This window comes from Heliangelus exortis, chromosome 2 (assembly GCF_036169615.1).
Source record: "Heliangelus exortis chromosome 2, bHelExo1.hap1, whole genome shotgun sequence".
In the NCBI taxonomy this organism is placed as follows: domain Eukaryota; kingdom Metazoa; phylum Chordata; class Aves; order Apodiformes; family Trochilidae; genus Heliangelus; species Heliangelus exortis.
In genome coordinates this window covers 111271509-111288930 of record NC_092423.1, presented here as the reverse complement: position 1 = coordinate 111288930, position 17422 = coordinate 111271509, and the positions used below count along the sequence as shown (strand labels likewise).

General features: G+C 35.5%; 1 protein-coding gene across 9 annotated transcripts in view; it reads left to right on the top strand.

Moving 5' to 3' along the window:
* RB1CC1 (RB1 inducible coiled-coil 1) overlaps positions 1 to 15995 on the top strand; it is a 69492-nt gene extending 53497 nt beyond the window's left edge. For 4 of the 9 annotated variants that reach the window (XM_071737534.1, XM_071737533.1, XM_071737535.1 and 1 more), the window contains 8 exons: positions 1149 to 1257; positions 1373 to 1613; positions 4676 to 4727; positions 5888 to 5947; positions 8970 to 9028; positions 10644 to 10780; positions 14605 to 14675; positions 15024 to 15995. In XM_071737534.1, the coding sequence (XP_071593635.1) occupies positions 1149 to 1257; positions 1373 to 1613; positions 4676 to 4727; positions 5888 to 5947; positions 8970 to 9028; positions 10644 to 10780; positions 14605 to 14675; positions 15024 to 15101 (807 nt within the window). In that variant the 3' untranslated portion in view covers positions 15102 to 15995. The remainder of the gene's footprint in view (positions 1 to 1148; positions 1258 to 1372; positions 1614 to 4675; positions 4728 to 5887; positions 5948 to 8969; positions 9029 to 10643; positions 10781 to 14604; positions 14676 to 15023) is intronic. The other 5 variants (XM_071737538.1, XM_071737537.1, XM_071737536.1 and 2 more) reach the window with 5 other exon arrangements.
* The last annotated feature ends 1427 nt before the right edge of the window (positions 15996 to 17422 follow it).

Sequence of the window (17422 nt, the reverse complement as noted above, 5' to 3'; positions counted from 1 at the left end):
TTGTTATCTAATATTCTTCATTTGTGTTAAGGCTCTGAGGCCTTAACAGCAAATTCCAGGAAAAGATGGAATTTTCTATATTGAAAAAACAAACAAAACCAAAAAATCCCACCCCAACAAAAAAACACAACCCACAAAAAACTCAGTATCAGTGTGCACCAGTCAGTGCTGAAAGCTTACTGGACTGGCTCTGAATTTTGTGGGGATTGAACTTAACCATTGCTGTCATTTTTTTCGCAGTGAATCTGAGAGGTGTTGCTTATGCTTAATGTGTGTGATAGTTCTGTTTTGCAGATTCTGTAAGGTGTGTAGCCTGTCAAAGAGTTTGCATTTTAAGAGTTAAGGTTGATAGGCAGGCATCAGGACAGTCTTACAATTCACTGAGAAAGTGAAATTGCAGTTTAAAATATGCTTTTAATAGGTGGCTATTAGCAGGTTTTGTCTTTCTTTTCAGAATAACCTTAAGAGCAGAAAGGGTGTAGGTAGCATGGTAGTGCCATCTAGCAATGATTGCTAGAAGGACTGAAGAATCAGATATGTCAGACTGATCCTGAAGGATATGCTAGGATAAGCAATGTTCAGTTACTCAAGCCAGAACTCCTGTATGACCTCTGTATTAATTTTTCACTGAAGAATTAATGCATGACTTGAAATGTATTTTTAATTTGGATTCTAGTATATTATTCTAATTTATGATTAATGGCTTCTTAATTACATGTAATATATCTTGTAGCACAGCTTTGTCTAAACCATTTTAGTGCTTAGCGTAACTGTTTTTAATATAAAACATGCAACTGTTATACATAAACAGGAATATATATTATGTTTTTAAAAACCAACAACTTAGAATGTTTTTTTTCATGATGATTTCTTTACAGCATGTGAATATTGGGCTTGGGGGAAACGAGGGATAAAAATAGCAAATACAATTACAGAGAAACCTTAAAACAAAATTCAGAAACATGGTATCTCTTCAAAGTAATATGTAAACACATCTCATTCTTTGTTTAGTTGCAATTTAGGAATCTGAAATGTGTGGTTTTGGTTTTTTGGGTTTTTTTTTATACTTTTTGTATTCTAATGATGCATTTTGAACTCCACTTATATAGTATTTTTCTTATTTCATTAATACTTCTTTCTGTTTTCAGACAAACTTCAACACTGTTCTGGCAAGAGAGAAAATGAAAAAAGAAAGCATAATTAATGATCTTAGTGACAAATTAAAAACACTTACCCTACAGCAAGAAAAAGATAAGGGTAAGCGAAGTTGTGGAAAAGTATTAATCCTTTTTAATAGGACAGTTCCATTGACTACAGATTTGGTTTAAACTTTAATGTTGCTGCTATTAAAAGAATTTTTATTCCATCATAGATTTGATTGAAACGCTTTCTGAAGATCGAGCTCGCTTACTTGAGGAGAAGAAAAAGCTGGAAGAAGAAGTTAATAAACTGAGAAGTAGTAATTTTTCTCCTTCAACCTACTCAGCAGCAGCTTCAGAAGCTTGTGGAGCCTGTGCAGCTGATATCCCCTCTGACACAGACAGATTGGTTTCTGACTTTGCAGCAGAAGGGAGAATGGACTCCACAATGGAAACCAGTATGATGGCTGTGCAGTAAGTATGAGGCATTATTATAGAAATATGCAAACCATGCTCTTGTCCTTTGTGTGTGCTGTTGGCTACTGTGAAGTACAAAGGAGCATGTTTAATACTTTTTCTTCTGCCTTGGGTTTTCTTGCTAAGAACTGTCTTTTAAATGCACGCGTGTGTTTGTGGTATCGCAGTCATCGGAAATGTGTACTTTGACCTAGAAGTATGTAATTTAAAGGTGAAACTTAGCCCCCCCATGCTGAGATGAGAAAAATAGACCTAAGAGTATGAAATGTAAGTCAAACAAGAGAACAACAGTTGTAAGAGTAAATGAGCTGGGTGGCTGCATGTTATTGGCACATCATTTGACCAGTGGCTGGCTCTCATTTAAAAAAACAGAGAAAAACTTCATAGTTTGTGTATGTGTCTGCTGAATGGTAGCACAGTGACATTCATTGATAAGGGGCAATAGGTATGCTTAGGAGAAATTGAGCTGAATCCTTGGGGTGCCAAACAAGTAACTCAGGCTGGTTAAGTAGCCTTGGTGGGTTGGTATTTTGTATTATTGGAGGGAAGGACGGGTGTTTAGCATCGCTTCATTTGTGTAACCTTTGAATCATCTGTAACTGTCAGCTGCCATGGTGACTTACTATTTGGAATGAGAAAACCTTTGCAGTAATTTAAATCTTTAATTGGAAACAGCTAGGGTGAGCAATTTGCATACTTAAAACTAAACTTTTCACTTAAGCTTGATTGGTGTTTGGATCTGGTTGATAATCTGGATTTACAACCAATTCAAATAATATGATGATATCACAGGCATTTAACTGTTTATAACCCTTCTTGTATGGAGGTTCTGTTAGGCAGGGGCCAGTTTTCAGGTATATGTCTGAAGCTGTGCTTGAAATAAAAAGGTGATTATAGAGATAAGAGGAAAGTTAGAGGGTTTTTTGCACTCATTGACTTCAGTATATTTTGTATTTCCAGTGCTTTATAATAGCATTCCATTTTGCTATTGGCATAGAATGCCTTATTAAGCTAAACATCTACATGTAAAGGTAGTAGACTGGTCTTAGTACACAACTGTGTAGTTTCCTGAAATTCTGACTGGTGAAAAATCATCCGGTTATTTGTTAGGAGTCCAGCCTACCACAGGTGTATTTTCTGTTTTTTCATTACTGACTTCCACTTGGAGTACATGGAGTTCAGAGCTTTAGTTCTTACCTTAGATGTACCTAATTTTGTAAAGATTTTTTAATAGTGAAGCATGTCTGATGTTTCAAGAGAAGAGGTCATTATGAAGCATGCAAAAATCTTTTTTTTTTTTTTTTTTTCAATTTCCTTAACATTAATTTCTCTTGACAAATGTTGAGCTTAAAAATTATGTACTAAAAGGAGCACTTTTATATTACATGTACTTCCTGACTAGCATCAGAAAATATTAATTACGTGATATGTGTGTATTAAAATAGAACTCACATGCAAGAAAATACTGGGCTATTATCTTGCATAGTGCAGCATGAGACTCCATTCAGAATAGATTACTGGGAGACAGTTGAGGCAAAAAGCACGAAGAAATTTTGTCCAAGACATTCCGATTGGTTTTGTTTAAACTCCATATAGAAACTGGAGAAAACTTGAAAAATTAAAAAAATCTAAAGTATAAGTATGTTTCAGCTATAGCAGCCTAAAAAGCCTGAAATAGATCAACATTTTGTATTTTATACTAATTCATGAAAACCGTTCTTCATGCTAGCACGTTCTACCTCCTTGTGGCAGAATATAGCAGTTGTTTACTTATTTTGTACTAGGAATAATCACTTCAATATCCTTTCCTACCATGTCTAAAGAAATTTAAATTGTAAGGCACTTCTAGATATTAGTCACATGGAATGTTTTCTTTCATGCTTTTACACTTGCATTAATTTTTAAATAGACTTCTAATACCTCAGTTATATTTGCATTGTCAGATTTCCTTTCTTCTAATCCTACCATAGATTTTCTCATTTGTGAAGCTGATAAATATCGCAGGCTGTGTCATGGTACCTTTGAGTAAACAGCAAGTTTTGTTCTAGTTACCTCAGTACAGTGAGATGTTTTTGGAAGACAGATTACAACATCTTATTTAAAAAAAAAAAGCAAAAGTTTGTATGCTCTTATTTTCCTTTTATTTCTGAGGTTTCTCAACCTGTGTGATTTATGATTCAGAAGTGTACCATGTAGTATTGTATTCATTTGCATGGAAAAAAGCTTAGAATCCCAGATTAACTTCATTATACCCTTAATATCATTAAAGCTTTTTCACTCATTAAGAACACTTGAAAAAATCACCCATGTAAATAGGTTTAAAATTTTTACTGTTGTTGAAAGAAAAGCAGAATAACTGACTGTAAGTTCCTAGTTGCTGCCCCTTTATCTAGAAGCTTCATGGAAGATTCTCAAGCAATAACATCCTATGCATTTTCTCACTTATGTGGCACTCTCCTTCTGAGCAATCCCAGACTTCTGCTTAGCCCTTACAGAAGTAGTTAATCTGACTGGGAATCATACAAGTGGAATGAGGATTTTGGAAGAAGCAAAGCCAGAGTAGAAAGTAATTTAAATCTGTGCCTGTCACAACTGATGCACCTATCCCCAAATGCTGCACCCAGTGTACTAAATAACTTTGTTGGAAGCAATAGTGCAAATAGTTGTTGCTTACCAAATTAAATTTGCACTGACAATCAATAAAATTCTGAAATACCCTATATTTACAAGGAGGATTACTTGTTAAATTCATAATTCTAGTATGAATTCTCCCAGCAGGTTTTAAAAAAAATGGAAAAGATAAACCTGTGAATAAAAAAGTTTGGCTCAGTTTGCTAAAAGTCAGGTAGTAAATAGGCAGAAATTATTACAGGTTTCTGATTGCTTCTTCCTGGTATGATGGCTAAGCAGCCTTTTAGCTGAAGTAATGATTAGCATGAGTTAAATTATAATGTTAGTTCTACTTGGCATTTTTTTGTGTGGGGGTGGTGGGTAAGAAAGATAATTTCTGATCATGAAAACAAAATCCATTTTTAACTTCCCACTTTTTTCTCTTGTAGTGAAAATGTCCATATGTCTGAAGAAAAACAGAGGATAATGTTATTAGAAAGAGTGAGTAAAATTTTTTGTGAAGTTAAGCATTGCAGCTAAGTACTTAAAAATGTGTATCTGTGAAGTTTTGCTGTAGCAATAGAGAATTCTGCCAGTCTTGTAAGTATCATTCCAGTGAATGTTTTTGCATTGTACTTTTTCTGAATCAGTATAATTCTCTCTAGTTATTGAAAGTAAGTACTAATCCCTTATAGCATAGCTTAAAGTTGGTTTATTCTGTTTATATAGGCTTCAGTATCAGTCAGTCAGGTGTAGTGTTTCTTCTTGGGAAGCACAGGTCATTGATCTAGGGAATTTGGGTAGCAAAAAAAGTTTTACTTTTTCAAATTAAGGCAATAATTTATCTTGGAAATGGGCAAATTCTTAGACTTTTATTGCTTAGCCCATTTTAATTCTACCTGAGGTGCATCATAACCATGACAGTATTTCTTCTTTAAAAAGTAAAATAATGCTTGTTACGATTGTGCTTAAAATTAGGCTTTTCTGAAGTTACTGTCATGCTTTTATGAGGTAGAGTTGAACACTTATACCTCAGCCCCTCTGCTTCTTCCACATACACACTGTAATTTTTTTCTATTACAACTTTTATTTTGAGCTCAGCTTTCAATGTACACTGAGTAATTGAAACTTTTTGATGAAATAAAAGTTGATATTCTTGGTAAAAGGCTAGATTAAATATCAGTAGTTACCCTGGAATCTTAAAAACACTTAAAAAAAAAAGTTTCTAGCTTTCACAGCTTTCTAATAACACTTAGAATAAAATATGTGATCTGCTAATGGGTTGTAGCACTGTATGATCTAAGTGTCTGGATTTTTCTGACTAGCAGCACTTAGATGCTTTATTCTGTCATCTGCTTACAAAGGATTACTCATGGGTAGAAGCTATAAAATAGTAATATGTTGCACTTCTTTTGCTACTCTCTTTTTTCTATCTGAAATAGAGGAATATGGACATAAGCATATCAGTGCATTCTGTAGGACTGGTACTTGATAGACTTCAATTTCATTTTGCATGTCTGTGTTCAAAAGATGTTTTGCTACTGTGTAAACCTGAAAGAGATAGTAAATATGTATATTTTATAGGCAGTCTGGCTCTGGTCAAATCAAAACTTTTTTTAAAATGTACTATGTAAGGTGTATTAATTAGTTAATCAGATCAGATTTTCTTTCAGACTTTGCAGTTGAAAGAAGAGGAAAATAAGAGATTAAATCAGAGATTAGTAAGTATTTGTGCATTGTGTGTCTTAAGTCTCATGACAAAATAAGAAAAGCTTACAGATGTTAGTTAAAATCTAAAAATGTGGTTTTAGTAACATATTTCAAGTGTTCAGGCAAGTGATAAAAATGGGTAACCTGATAACCTTTCAGAGGTACCTCAACTTACCAGTCTTCTCATGGAGAAGACTCCCAGGACTGGAGAGAGCTGTTCTTCCCTAAGAACACAGGCTATCCAGGCTTGGGACAGGGAGTGTTAAATTCTGTGGCTCAGTTTTTCAACAACAGCTGCTGGAAGGCCAGTTTACAAGTATGTAAATATGCCTGCATGTTAAGCATAATTAGGAGTGTCAGCAATAACTTACAGATTGTGTTTGGAAAACTGTCATTTTTGTAAGGTGTGAAACTAATTCTGCATTGCAACTGTAAATAGCTGTTGTCTTAAACATTCAAATAATAATGGACAGTTACCCCTGAATCTTTCCTTTTATTTATCCATAGTTAATCCTTGCTAGCAGGTCTAAACCTTGTCTTCCTGTGTGTATAGGAAACAGGCACATCCTTTGTTAGTTTATTGGTTGGATGGGCTGTACTGATGTCTCTTTAATTGACAGGTGGTATCTAGGAGTTTGGTATGAACTGATACCTGTGTAGCTGCAAGTTATCTTTCATTGGAAAACTGTTTGATAAGTTTATCCAGTGGAAGATGCCATTTTTTTCTATGTGGGATAGGATTGAAATTTAGCACATATATTTTTGCTGCTTATTCATGTATGAAATTGCAGTTTTTTCAAACACTTTCCATGCCACAATTAAAGTGAGTGCATAGCAGCTCTGCCTAGTGCAGGGTATAAGAAAGGACTGCAAAATGTTTAATAGCATGTTTTATAAAAGGTTATTTTATTTTTTTTTTACAAAGTCAGTGAAGTGCACAAGACAGTCTTCTAAACCTCGGTAGATTTCCTGGGTGAAACTCTAAATCTCTTGTCAGAATAAAATGAATTTGAAGAAAATATGGTTCTGTACAGAATAAATACAAACTGCTTTTTATTATGATTAATATCAAGTCACGTAGAAGAAATTGGCAGCTCATTGGTGTTTAAAGCAATTCAAAATTGGTTGCTAAATGGGCATAGTATTCTCAATTCCTTACTTATAAATTGGTTGTTTCATGGCTAAATGTTTTTATTTCTTGTCTTGTCATCCTACTTTCTCCCCCACCTCCAGGTAAGGGACCCAGAAAGGGTTCTACACAATAAAAGAACGGTTTTTCAGTTCACTAACTTTTTCAGCAAAACTTGTGGTTTACCATTGTAAGGAATGAAAAATAAACACTAGCTCCTTTTAATACCAGAAATGTTATTACAGGGTTTTTGTTATTTTATATGAATTATTGAGAGGGAACCTTTTTTCTGTCTAAAGGCTATTAGAACTCCACCCATAAGACATTCTTTTACTGAGTTTTAATGGGTACAGTCTTAACATTCTAGTTTGTTCTCTTTTTCTTAGATCTAGAACTTAATAAAAAAAAATGGAAGCCAAACTAGTTTGAATTTTAATATAGCATTTATTCCAGTCTTACAAACCAGTAAGAAAATCTCTGGTCATAACATCTGAGGAGAACTCTCAAATGCTTTTGCAAGTAATCTAAGAAAATTATATGAATTTGACAACTTCCACGTTAGCTGCAACTTTTTAAAGAAAGAAAAGTAAATGTGATTAAGTCAAAAAAATGTCATCTCTAACAACAACTACTAATAAAATAATGTTAGATCGGAAGTTGGAAACCATAAAAAAGACTGCTGAAAATCTCATCAGAAGTTGAGAGCTATTTTTGTTATACTGTGTTCAATTTGGACTCATTTTATGAGGAAATTAAGAGAAAGGGCTGTGAATAGGCTTCAAGCATATGTTAAGATGGGCTGATTCTTGAGGCTATTTCTGGAGAAGGGGTGAGGGATAAGACTGACAGGAAATATGCTGTAGGTAACGATACTTGAGTTATAGCTGAAAAAGCATGTGCTTTTTCATGCATATTTGAAGTATGAGTAATCTAGATTTTAATAGCATGCATTAATGGTCCAGGAAGTAGGAACCTACAGAAAACTGCAAGACCTCTTGTTGGAGTTTCTGCAGGGCCAGTATGAATTAGCTTCTATAAGAAAGTAACCAAAGGGTAATTAACGTATATATTTATATCAGATCAGCTTCTCTATCTGGGCACCTGTATGTAAAATACATATCCCTTTGTGGATTGATTCAAAGTAGTGTTACCCATTTTTGTTTATTATTGTCACAGTTGCTGGAGAAAGTGTATTCACACTTAAATTAATCTTTAGATCTTAGTTTTCCTATTGAAGTTGGTTCATATCCCAGTATTAATTTAAATAGATTTATAAGCAAGTAGCATGCAAAGAATTATGTCCAAAACCTTACGTAATTGGGTCTTTGGTCTTAGAAAACTTGACTGCAGTTTTATTCCAGGAGGTGGTGTTTTGCCTAGTTAGAATAAGCTTCAGGTTATGTGGCAATCCTTAGTATCATATAGCAGACCATACTAAGTTCAACACACAGAGTTTAATTGCAATAAACATGTTTAACCTCCAGTGCTTTACCATCAGCCCTTTTTAGGATGCCAGTGACTTCTGTATTAAAGTGCACAGTTATGTCTTAAATCTTGTGTATGATCAGGTCAGATCTTCCCTGGCACTGATCTGGAATGCACTTCTTGTTTTTAAATAATGAGGGAGAAGTCAGTTACATAAGAAGTTTCATAATCAAAACCAATAAACAACAAAACCCCACAAAAAAAACCAACCAAGCACCAGATACCAATAAAGAAACAACCAAGCCTTCTATAGGACAGGATAACAGAAAGGCATACTGTTGAGTGAACACAAGATCTGGAAGGACAAACATTGTTTGAAGTCAGTAGCAAGTTATTTATATTAATCATATTGTTACCTGCAATGTACATTTGCATTCAGCTTGTAAATACTTTACAGCTATTTATTTCTTTTTTCATAGATGTCCCAGAGTATGTCTTCAGTATCTTCAAGACATTCTGAAAAAATTGCAATTAGAGAGTAAGTACATGTTAATTTTCATATAAACAGATGGATTTGCCTTCAATAATTGTGTGGTTAAAGAATGCCACTATTCTGTTCTTGTTCTGGTGAAAAAATAGGTTATTCCTGTCATTTAGCTGTCAGGTATTGAACCATCCCAGTTGGGCATAAATCAAATTATATAGACCTGTTTTTTTAAAACAAAAGGAGGCCTTTCTGAATTCTGTATGTTGGTGGCTTTCTTGAATTCTGTGCTGGTCTTTACATGATTCATAACAATAATACCTCATAGAATTTCAAGAATCCTCCCAGATGTTGTTTAGATTATGTTTAGTTTATCTGTAACCTTCTTGAAGTCATGCCAAGAAAAAGTAAAAGGAATCCTGTTCACCCTGAATATGTGTAGTGCTCCACTATATTTCAAGAGAAGTTTAACTTTCCCTAAATCTTCAAAATTTTTGGCTTACCTTGAAAGAATGGAATTAAATTATCTCAAATATTTTGTTAGGTATTATCAGTCTGTTAGGAGTTGCATGTAGAATTGTTGCTGGAAAAAGAAAAAGAAATATTAATTCTTTCAAAATATGAAAACTACAGGCAACTGTTCTTAAGTAATTTATCAGTCTGATATTGAGTAATATATTAACATGTTTTTGGAACAAAAACCAACACTGAGTATCCTTTTAATGTTTTCTGAATTACACCAAGCTGCATTTTTATTGTAACAAAGTCAGTATGTGCAGAATCAGCTTTTCCTGTGAGCATCTGAATATTCTGGCAACTCTCTTGGTAGTCTTTGGTAAGAAAAATGTCTGAATGAAGAATTCATCTCTGTAATAGAGTTATATTTATCCAAGTCAGTGTAGTCCAACATCATGATAGCTCCAGACAAAAAAGCTAGGACTATTGTTGATTGAATCTGAAAGTGAACTTTTTGTAGAAGATAAGAGATTTCTCTTTAGATTTTCCTATTTTATCTCTAAATATTTTTCTGCAGTCTTTATGGAAAGTTTTTCCCCTTCTTTCCCATTTCCTTGCCTATCCCCAAAGTACTAGTGATATTGATCTGTGGAGCTATTTCATGGTCTAGTGCTTAATTTGAAGCTATTTGAGACTTTGTTTCGTGAATGAACATATTCTTTAAACTTTACATCAAGTCACCGTGGTGTTTCTTTTGCTTTTAACACTGATCAAAGATTGGACAGCTACATAAATGTTTTTCTATATTTCTCCTGTGTCCAAATTAACCAGTTTAAAATTTCAAGAGTATTTGTAAACACTATTACAGTGATCATTACCATAAGTATTGGTGAATAAAATACAAAATTGAAATGATAGTGTTTTTCTAGGTAGTTCTGATTATATATGAAAGCAATACTGCCAGCTTTGTTGAAAAAATAATTTGAGCTGATAGATGTAGAAGAACATTTCAGAAACACTTCTTAAAAGGTAGAGTGTTGAGTTGGCTTGAGAAAATAAAAATGTATATAAGGTTGACATAACAAGTAGAAACATCTGTTCTGCTGTTCAACTAAGTCTCAGTCTGTGTAAAACCTGGGAAGAAAGGTTAGTATGATTTATGTAATTTTCAGCCTCAATGTTTTTTTTCATTAAGTCCCTTTTTTTTTTCCAGTTTTCAGGTTGGCGATTTGGTCCTCATTATCTTGGATGAAAGGCATGACAATTATGTATTGTTTACTGTTAGTCCAACTTTGTATTTCTTGCACTCAGAATCTCTTGCTGCACTGGATCTCAAACCAGGTGAGTGTGGTAAGTGTCAAATTACTTCTAATCATTATCTCCTGCAAATAATAGTATCAGCTTTCTAACAGCTTGTGATTTTGTAAATACACACATGATAAGTAAGAGCTGCATGTAATGTAGGTAGCTGTCAGTTGTCTTTATACCTTTTGCTATTTGTTTTGTTGCAAAGAAAAAAAAAAAAAAGAGAAAATGCCAATTTAATATACATCCAACTTATTGATGGGCAAAACATTACCATCAGGCTGCTGAAGCTATTCAGTAGCATGAATAAGAAGGGAAAAAAAAGGGCCAGAAGAACCCGGAAAACTACAGGCCCGTCAGCCTGACCTCAGTGCCTGGCAGGGTTATGGAACAGATCATCCTCAGTGCAATCACACAGCACCTGCCGGATGGGCAAGGGATTAGACCCAGCCAGCACGGGTTTAGAAAGGGCAGGTCCTGTCTGACCAACCTGATCTCCTTTTATGATCAGGTGACCCGCCTGGTGGATGAGGGGAAGGCGGTGGATGGAGTCTACCTGGACTTCAGCAAGGCCTTTGACACCGTCCCCCACAGCATTCTCCTGAAAAAGCTGTCAGCCCACAGCTTGGACAGGGGCACTCTGTGCTGGGTTAGGAACTGGCTGGAGGGCCGGGCCCAGAGAGTGGTGCTGAACGGGGCTGAACGGGGCCACAACAACCCCATGGGGAGTTTGAGGCTGGGCACAGAGTGGTTGGAGAGCAGCCAGACAGAGAGGGACCTGGGAGTCTGGATTGACAGGAAGCTGAACATGAGCCAACAGTGTGCCCAGGTAGCCAAGAAGGCCAATGGCATCCTGGCCTGTGTCAGGAACAGTGTGGCCAGCAGGTCCACGGAAGGGATTCTGCCCCTGTACTCAGCACTGGTGAGGCCACACTTCGAGTCCTGTGTCCCGTTCTGGGCCCCTCAGTTCAGGAAGGATATCGAGGTCCTGGAGCAGGTCCAAAGGAGGGCAACTGGGCTGGCGAAGGGACTCGAGCACAGAACCTATGAGGAGAGGCTGAGGGAGCTGGGGCTGTTCAGCCTGGAGAAGAGGAGGAAGAGGAGGCTCAGGGGAGACCTCATCACTCTCTACAACTCCCTGAAAGGAGGGTGTAGCCAGGTGGGGGTCGGTCTCTTCTCCCAGGCAACCCTCAGCAAGACAAGAGGGCACGGTCTCAAGTTGTGCCTGGGGAGGTTTAGGTTGGACATTAGAAAGAATTTCTTTACAGAGAGGGTGATCAGACATTGGAATGGGCTGCCCAGGGAAGTGGTGGATTCTCCGTCCCTGGAGACATTTTAAAAGAGACTGGATGTGGCACTCAGTGCCATGGTCTGGTAACTGCAGTGGTAGTGGATCAAGGGTTGGACTTGATGATCTCTGAGGTCCCTTACAACCCAGCCAATTCTATGATTCTATGATAACTGTGTAGGTTTCCAGACCTCTCTTTGTGCTGATTTATGTTTTCAATGTCTTTTTTGGTGAGGAAAGTCAATACAAAATTCAAAGTAACATGCTCTGTTCTTAATTTTAATACCTGATTTTATGAGGCATTTTGAAGCTTGTCTTCAGATAAAAGTTGATCTATCTCTAGCTCATTTTTTGCAAAGTGACTGCAATGTATGAACCCAAGTACATGTCTGAAATAACAAAACGTAGATCACAGCGTATGGGGATGTGTGATGTTTTTACTGATAAAGTTGTGGCACCCAATTTGCCACAAATTTGTGTTTTGTGGGGCTCATACATTTTCAGACAACAACTTCTCTAAATTTTGCTTATAACAAGATGGCACATTTGCTTTTTTCCTTCCTTAATCTTGAGGTTCCTGGCTGGTTTTGGCAGATACATAAACTTACTTAAATTGAAGTATTTTTTTTTTTAATGCAAACAAATAACAATGCTTTGCATTCAACTATGTGCTGCGTGAATAGATCAATGTAAATGTCTTTAAGCTGTCATGTAGGCAATCTTTTGCAAGCCCACCTGTGCTCCTGACTTTGCAGAAAATGTCCAGGAATGTGCGTCCAAATGAATTCTTGCATTAATTTTAATGTATCAGTAAAAGTTTGATATTGCCTATCAGAGGTTGTCTGCTTGTTTTGAATAAGCAGCCATCATAGATTTCAGCTACACTGAAAGATAATAGCTCTGAAAATAATTGTGCAGTCTCCAGAAGACCTCCCACCTCTTAACTGAATTCTGAGACTGCTGAAGGTTTTGTGCCGTGTGTGTTTTGCAAAGCATAAGGGAAGAACTCTTCTTACTTAGACATGATAGATTCTGAACTGTCATCAGTAGTACATACATACTTACCTGTACAAGGTAAAAGCCATGTTGGTTTGTGTACTGCTCTGAATACACAATTCACTTAACCTGTCTGCTTTCAAAATGGACTTGGCTTGCTCCATTTCTCACCACTTGCTAACCAGTTGGTTTCAGATTTGAGACAACTGCATATAAAACAAACACTAAGACTTAATATTTTCTCTAAGGATGGATTTTTTTTCTAGCTCAGTACTTCAGGAAATCATGTCTTGGTTCTGTTTCTGCATCAGGGAAGTGGGGAAAATGAAACACAGAAAACGAGTATAATTTTTGATGGATTAAAATTGGTGGAGACCTAGGCACTGCAAATTTTTGTGTTAAGGACTCAGTCTGACCTTTTGTACCAACATACATGTATTAAGTTAGTAATTCTCTGTAGGTCCACCTACAGTATTAAGAGGCAGGCATCTAGGCTATTGTAGGTTGTCTCCACCTACATTAGGAGCTCTTAGACTTCTGTGGAAACTGAAATTGCTGGACTGCAAGGTTTGTGTTGTCCCTTATTTTTGGGATATGGAAGCTTTCCTTTGACTGTGTAAGGAAAAAATGCTGCGTCTCTCTCAATATCTTTAGATCAATGAAGTCTGTCCGCCAAGAAAATTAAAAAAACCACAAAACTTAGGTTTTATGTAATTCATGCCAGATAGGAATACTTTGCACTGATTTGTAGGAACATGTAGTAGAAGATAATCTGCTGCAGATAATCTGCCAGATTAATCTTGAAGGTTAATTTCAAACTTTGGTTCTTGAGTGACTTCTAATCACTAGCTAGAGGATCTCATAAATAGTCAAACTTAGAAAAGCACTGAATTTAGTATAAGGCATAGACTACCTAAACTGTTCCTTCTGTCTGTTTTGGTGTTTCTTTGTGCTATGATTAGTGATGGTTAGAAAGGTGGAAAGCAAGTAAAAGGGTTACCAAATTTTTTGAAATGCAAAACAAATAAGCATTTCCTTACTGTTACAGAAATGGATGCAAGCTGGAAATTTGTTTATGTCCACTGTTGCCGTTTTGATGTGTCAATTTATTAAGTTTTTTCACATTTGTCCTTTCCAAGCAGCAGCTGGTACTCTCAGACTGCAGCCAAAACTCACAGACTCGTAGGGCTTCAACATTATTGGTTTTGAGTAACTTAATTTCCATCAATATTATAGGAAAATAGTCAATAAGGGCAATAGTTATAGCTGAGTACAGAAGACTTTCTGTCAAACGTGGCTGATGAGAATAATTTTGATTCACTAACTGAATTTCAGTTTTTATTTGCTTTCACCTCCTCTAAAACAAAAATTTAAGCTGAAAAATCCAACCTTTTATGTGAAAACTCCAATGACCTATGCTGACATCTGAACTTTATTTTTAATTTATTTTGGGTTGTTTTTTTTTTTTTTAATTTTGATTTCAATAAAATAATTTAAGCAAATCATCTTTATCAATGTTGAATTGTAAATGTAATATCCTGTTACCTGTAGTTGATTATCTAAAATAAATGTATTGTCTCTCTAGCTTCAGGTGCATCTAGGAGACCTTGGGTGTTAGGGAAAGTGATGGAAAAGGAATATTGCCAGGCAAAAAAGGTAAGGAAATAGTAATAAACAATGGTCTGATAAAATTAATAGAGGAGACAATCAGATTTAATGTCTGTAAAACTTTTGAAAAGTACTTTCTTCATAAGAAGTGAGATAAAAATTATCTGCTATTCCTGCTGGTTTTTAGTCACTGAATAGCAAGAGAAGGGAAACAAGTAAAGAGTAAGTGAGCAGTAGCTTGGGCAGTTGTATCCATTCTGCCCAGAACCTTGCCAGACTCCAAGGGGTCTCATAAGTGCTGAGGGGCAAGAATCAGTTTCTGCTTAAAATGTAAAAATCAGAGGAGTAATGTTAAATGTGTAATGTAATTTGTCGTGTTTTGTTTTTGTTTTGTAGGCACAAAACAGGTTTAAAGTTCCTTTGGGTACAAAATTCTACAGAGTGAAAGCAGTACCATGGAACAAGAAAGTATAACACAACAAATTTTTTGTTCGTTCTGTCTCCATTATTTTTTGACTTGTCCTTCAGTGCTCGTTCATCGCTCCAGATACCAGGCCATCTTTTTATACTGAGGTCGTGTGACAAGATACATCATTGATGTACTGCTTTTACTTTTTAACAGGTCACATTTTAGAAACAAGAATTTCATCAAAAAACTCTGGCCCTTCCAATTTTTTTACCCAGATAATTTTAGGAGTGTGGACCAAATGAGTTCATTTTCTCAAAGGGCAACCACATGAAACATGGCTTGTTAGCCATGTTATAATTGCCTGTTAAATATACATTAGCTTGTATTTAGATGTTAAATGTTAGCTACCATTATTACCAGCATATGTCCTTTTGTGAAATCATTATCAAAGTACTTGCACTCTTTAACAGATTCTTTATATGTGTAAAATTCATCAACTATTTAAAGAGGAGTGTTCATTGCATGCAGATAATCATATAATTTTTCTTCAACATGAGTTTGCCTCAGTAGATGAATAAAAATAACTACTGCAACTTGTTTCATTACATGAAAATGCTCTTTAATGTTAAAAAAACCCTTGTAATTTGATAGACTGATTTTGAAAATCAGTCACAGTTAGATCTGCAATCTTCAAAAGCACTTTCGATGGATTGATCACACAGATTCTGAAGGGAAGACACCTGTGCTGTTTGTTCAAAGTCGAGCACTTTTCTTCCCAACAAGCCAGAAATCTTGTGTTAATCTATTTAGAAAAATCATATTGATGAAATTGTATTTCATGGTTGAGTTTCAGGAAAAAACTCATTGTACATTAACCATACAAGAGTCATTTAAGTAACAAATTATTGTAATTGTAAAAGACATGTAGAATTTTAAAACAATAAAGATTTGAAACTGTATGTGTTTGAAGTATTTGTGTGCCTTTTAAATACTACCTATAGTATGAATTTCATGTTTATCTGTTGCAACTTCTGTTTCCTCTGGCAGTTTCACTATATAGAAATACCTACATTTTCCACAAGAGGTAGTGATATTTAACAGCATTAAGGAATTAATTACCTTGTAACAATAGAAAAAATTTAAGTAGACAGAAGTAAATTTTTCATTATCTCAAATAGGTAAATTACATTTTTCAAAATAGTTATACTGACTACATTTTTAAAATGTAGTTAATTTATTTTATTATTAAAAATATTTTTTAAAACGCTATAAATGTGTAGGCAGTGAAAAATAAACTTCTGGATTCAGCTATGGTCTTATGTCTAGGATTTAATCCGTAGAGTTACTCAACTCTTATCTTCAGAAGATACGGTGTGGAGGTGGAAAAGAGATAAAGAACTGATCACATGAAAATTCTGATGCTTCAGCCTTTATGTTGCAAATAATCATCCTCCAAAACAAGCAGTCCAGATGAATGCCCAGAAACTTCTGTATATGCTTTATTTAAAATTTTGTTCCATAAGTTTCAGGTTCAAATTTTTATGAAATGCATGGGCTTGCAGTTGTGTTATATATTAATAAAATAAATCTAAGACAGTTGATCTCCCAAAAATGGAATGTCATTTCGTCAACTTGCATGCTTATCTTATTGTTAAATCTGTTAGTTGATGTGTTGACTGTTAAAAATTACTTTAAAATGTGCCTTGTTCTTCAAGAACAACATTACCATAGCTGAGTACAGTCCAGTGTCTGGACTGGATGGCTAACATGGATCTACAGATAATCTCCCTGGTGTTGTGACTATTATTTATCCCTCAGGGATTGTTTATCTTCCAGAAGCTGTTGGGCTTAGCTAAGAGGCACAGAGTCCTTCAATTTCTGGGGAGGGCAGTTAATTTTTGAGTAGTTTGCATCTGTTTAGCAATGCACAATCCAGCACTATGAGGTAAAGCCCCACTCTTTTTATTGAGTAGTCAACTTAAAGGATAACTAAAAGGTCCCCCAGCATTTTCCCAGAGAGGAAAGGATGTATTTGTCAGGATGTTCCAAGTTGCATAAAACTGCAGATTTGATGATGGCCCTGGAGAACCTCCAAACAGTGCTCCTTTTTGGACATGCAAAAAAATGTGTGTTTTTGTGATAACTTCAATTTCCTTCAGCAGTAAAGCCTGTTTGTCTTGCTACTTCATGTGGATGACATACTTTGAAGTTTGCTGCAGGCTCTGGAATGGTGTCCTGAGCACAACAGTGAGAAGATTACAGAACTTCATGCTGAGCAGTTAAACAAAACAAGTCAGAATTCTTTCATCTTTGTCTGTAAAAAAAAAAACAAAACAAAACCCCTGATTTTTCTAGTCCCAATTTATTGTTGCTCAGATTAAAATAT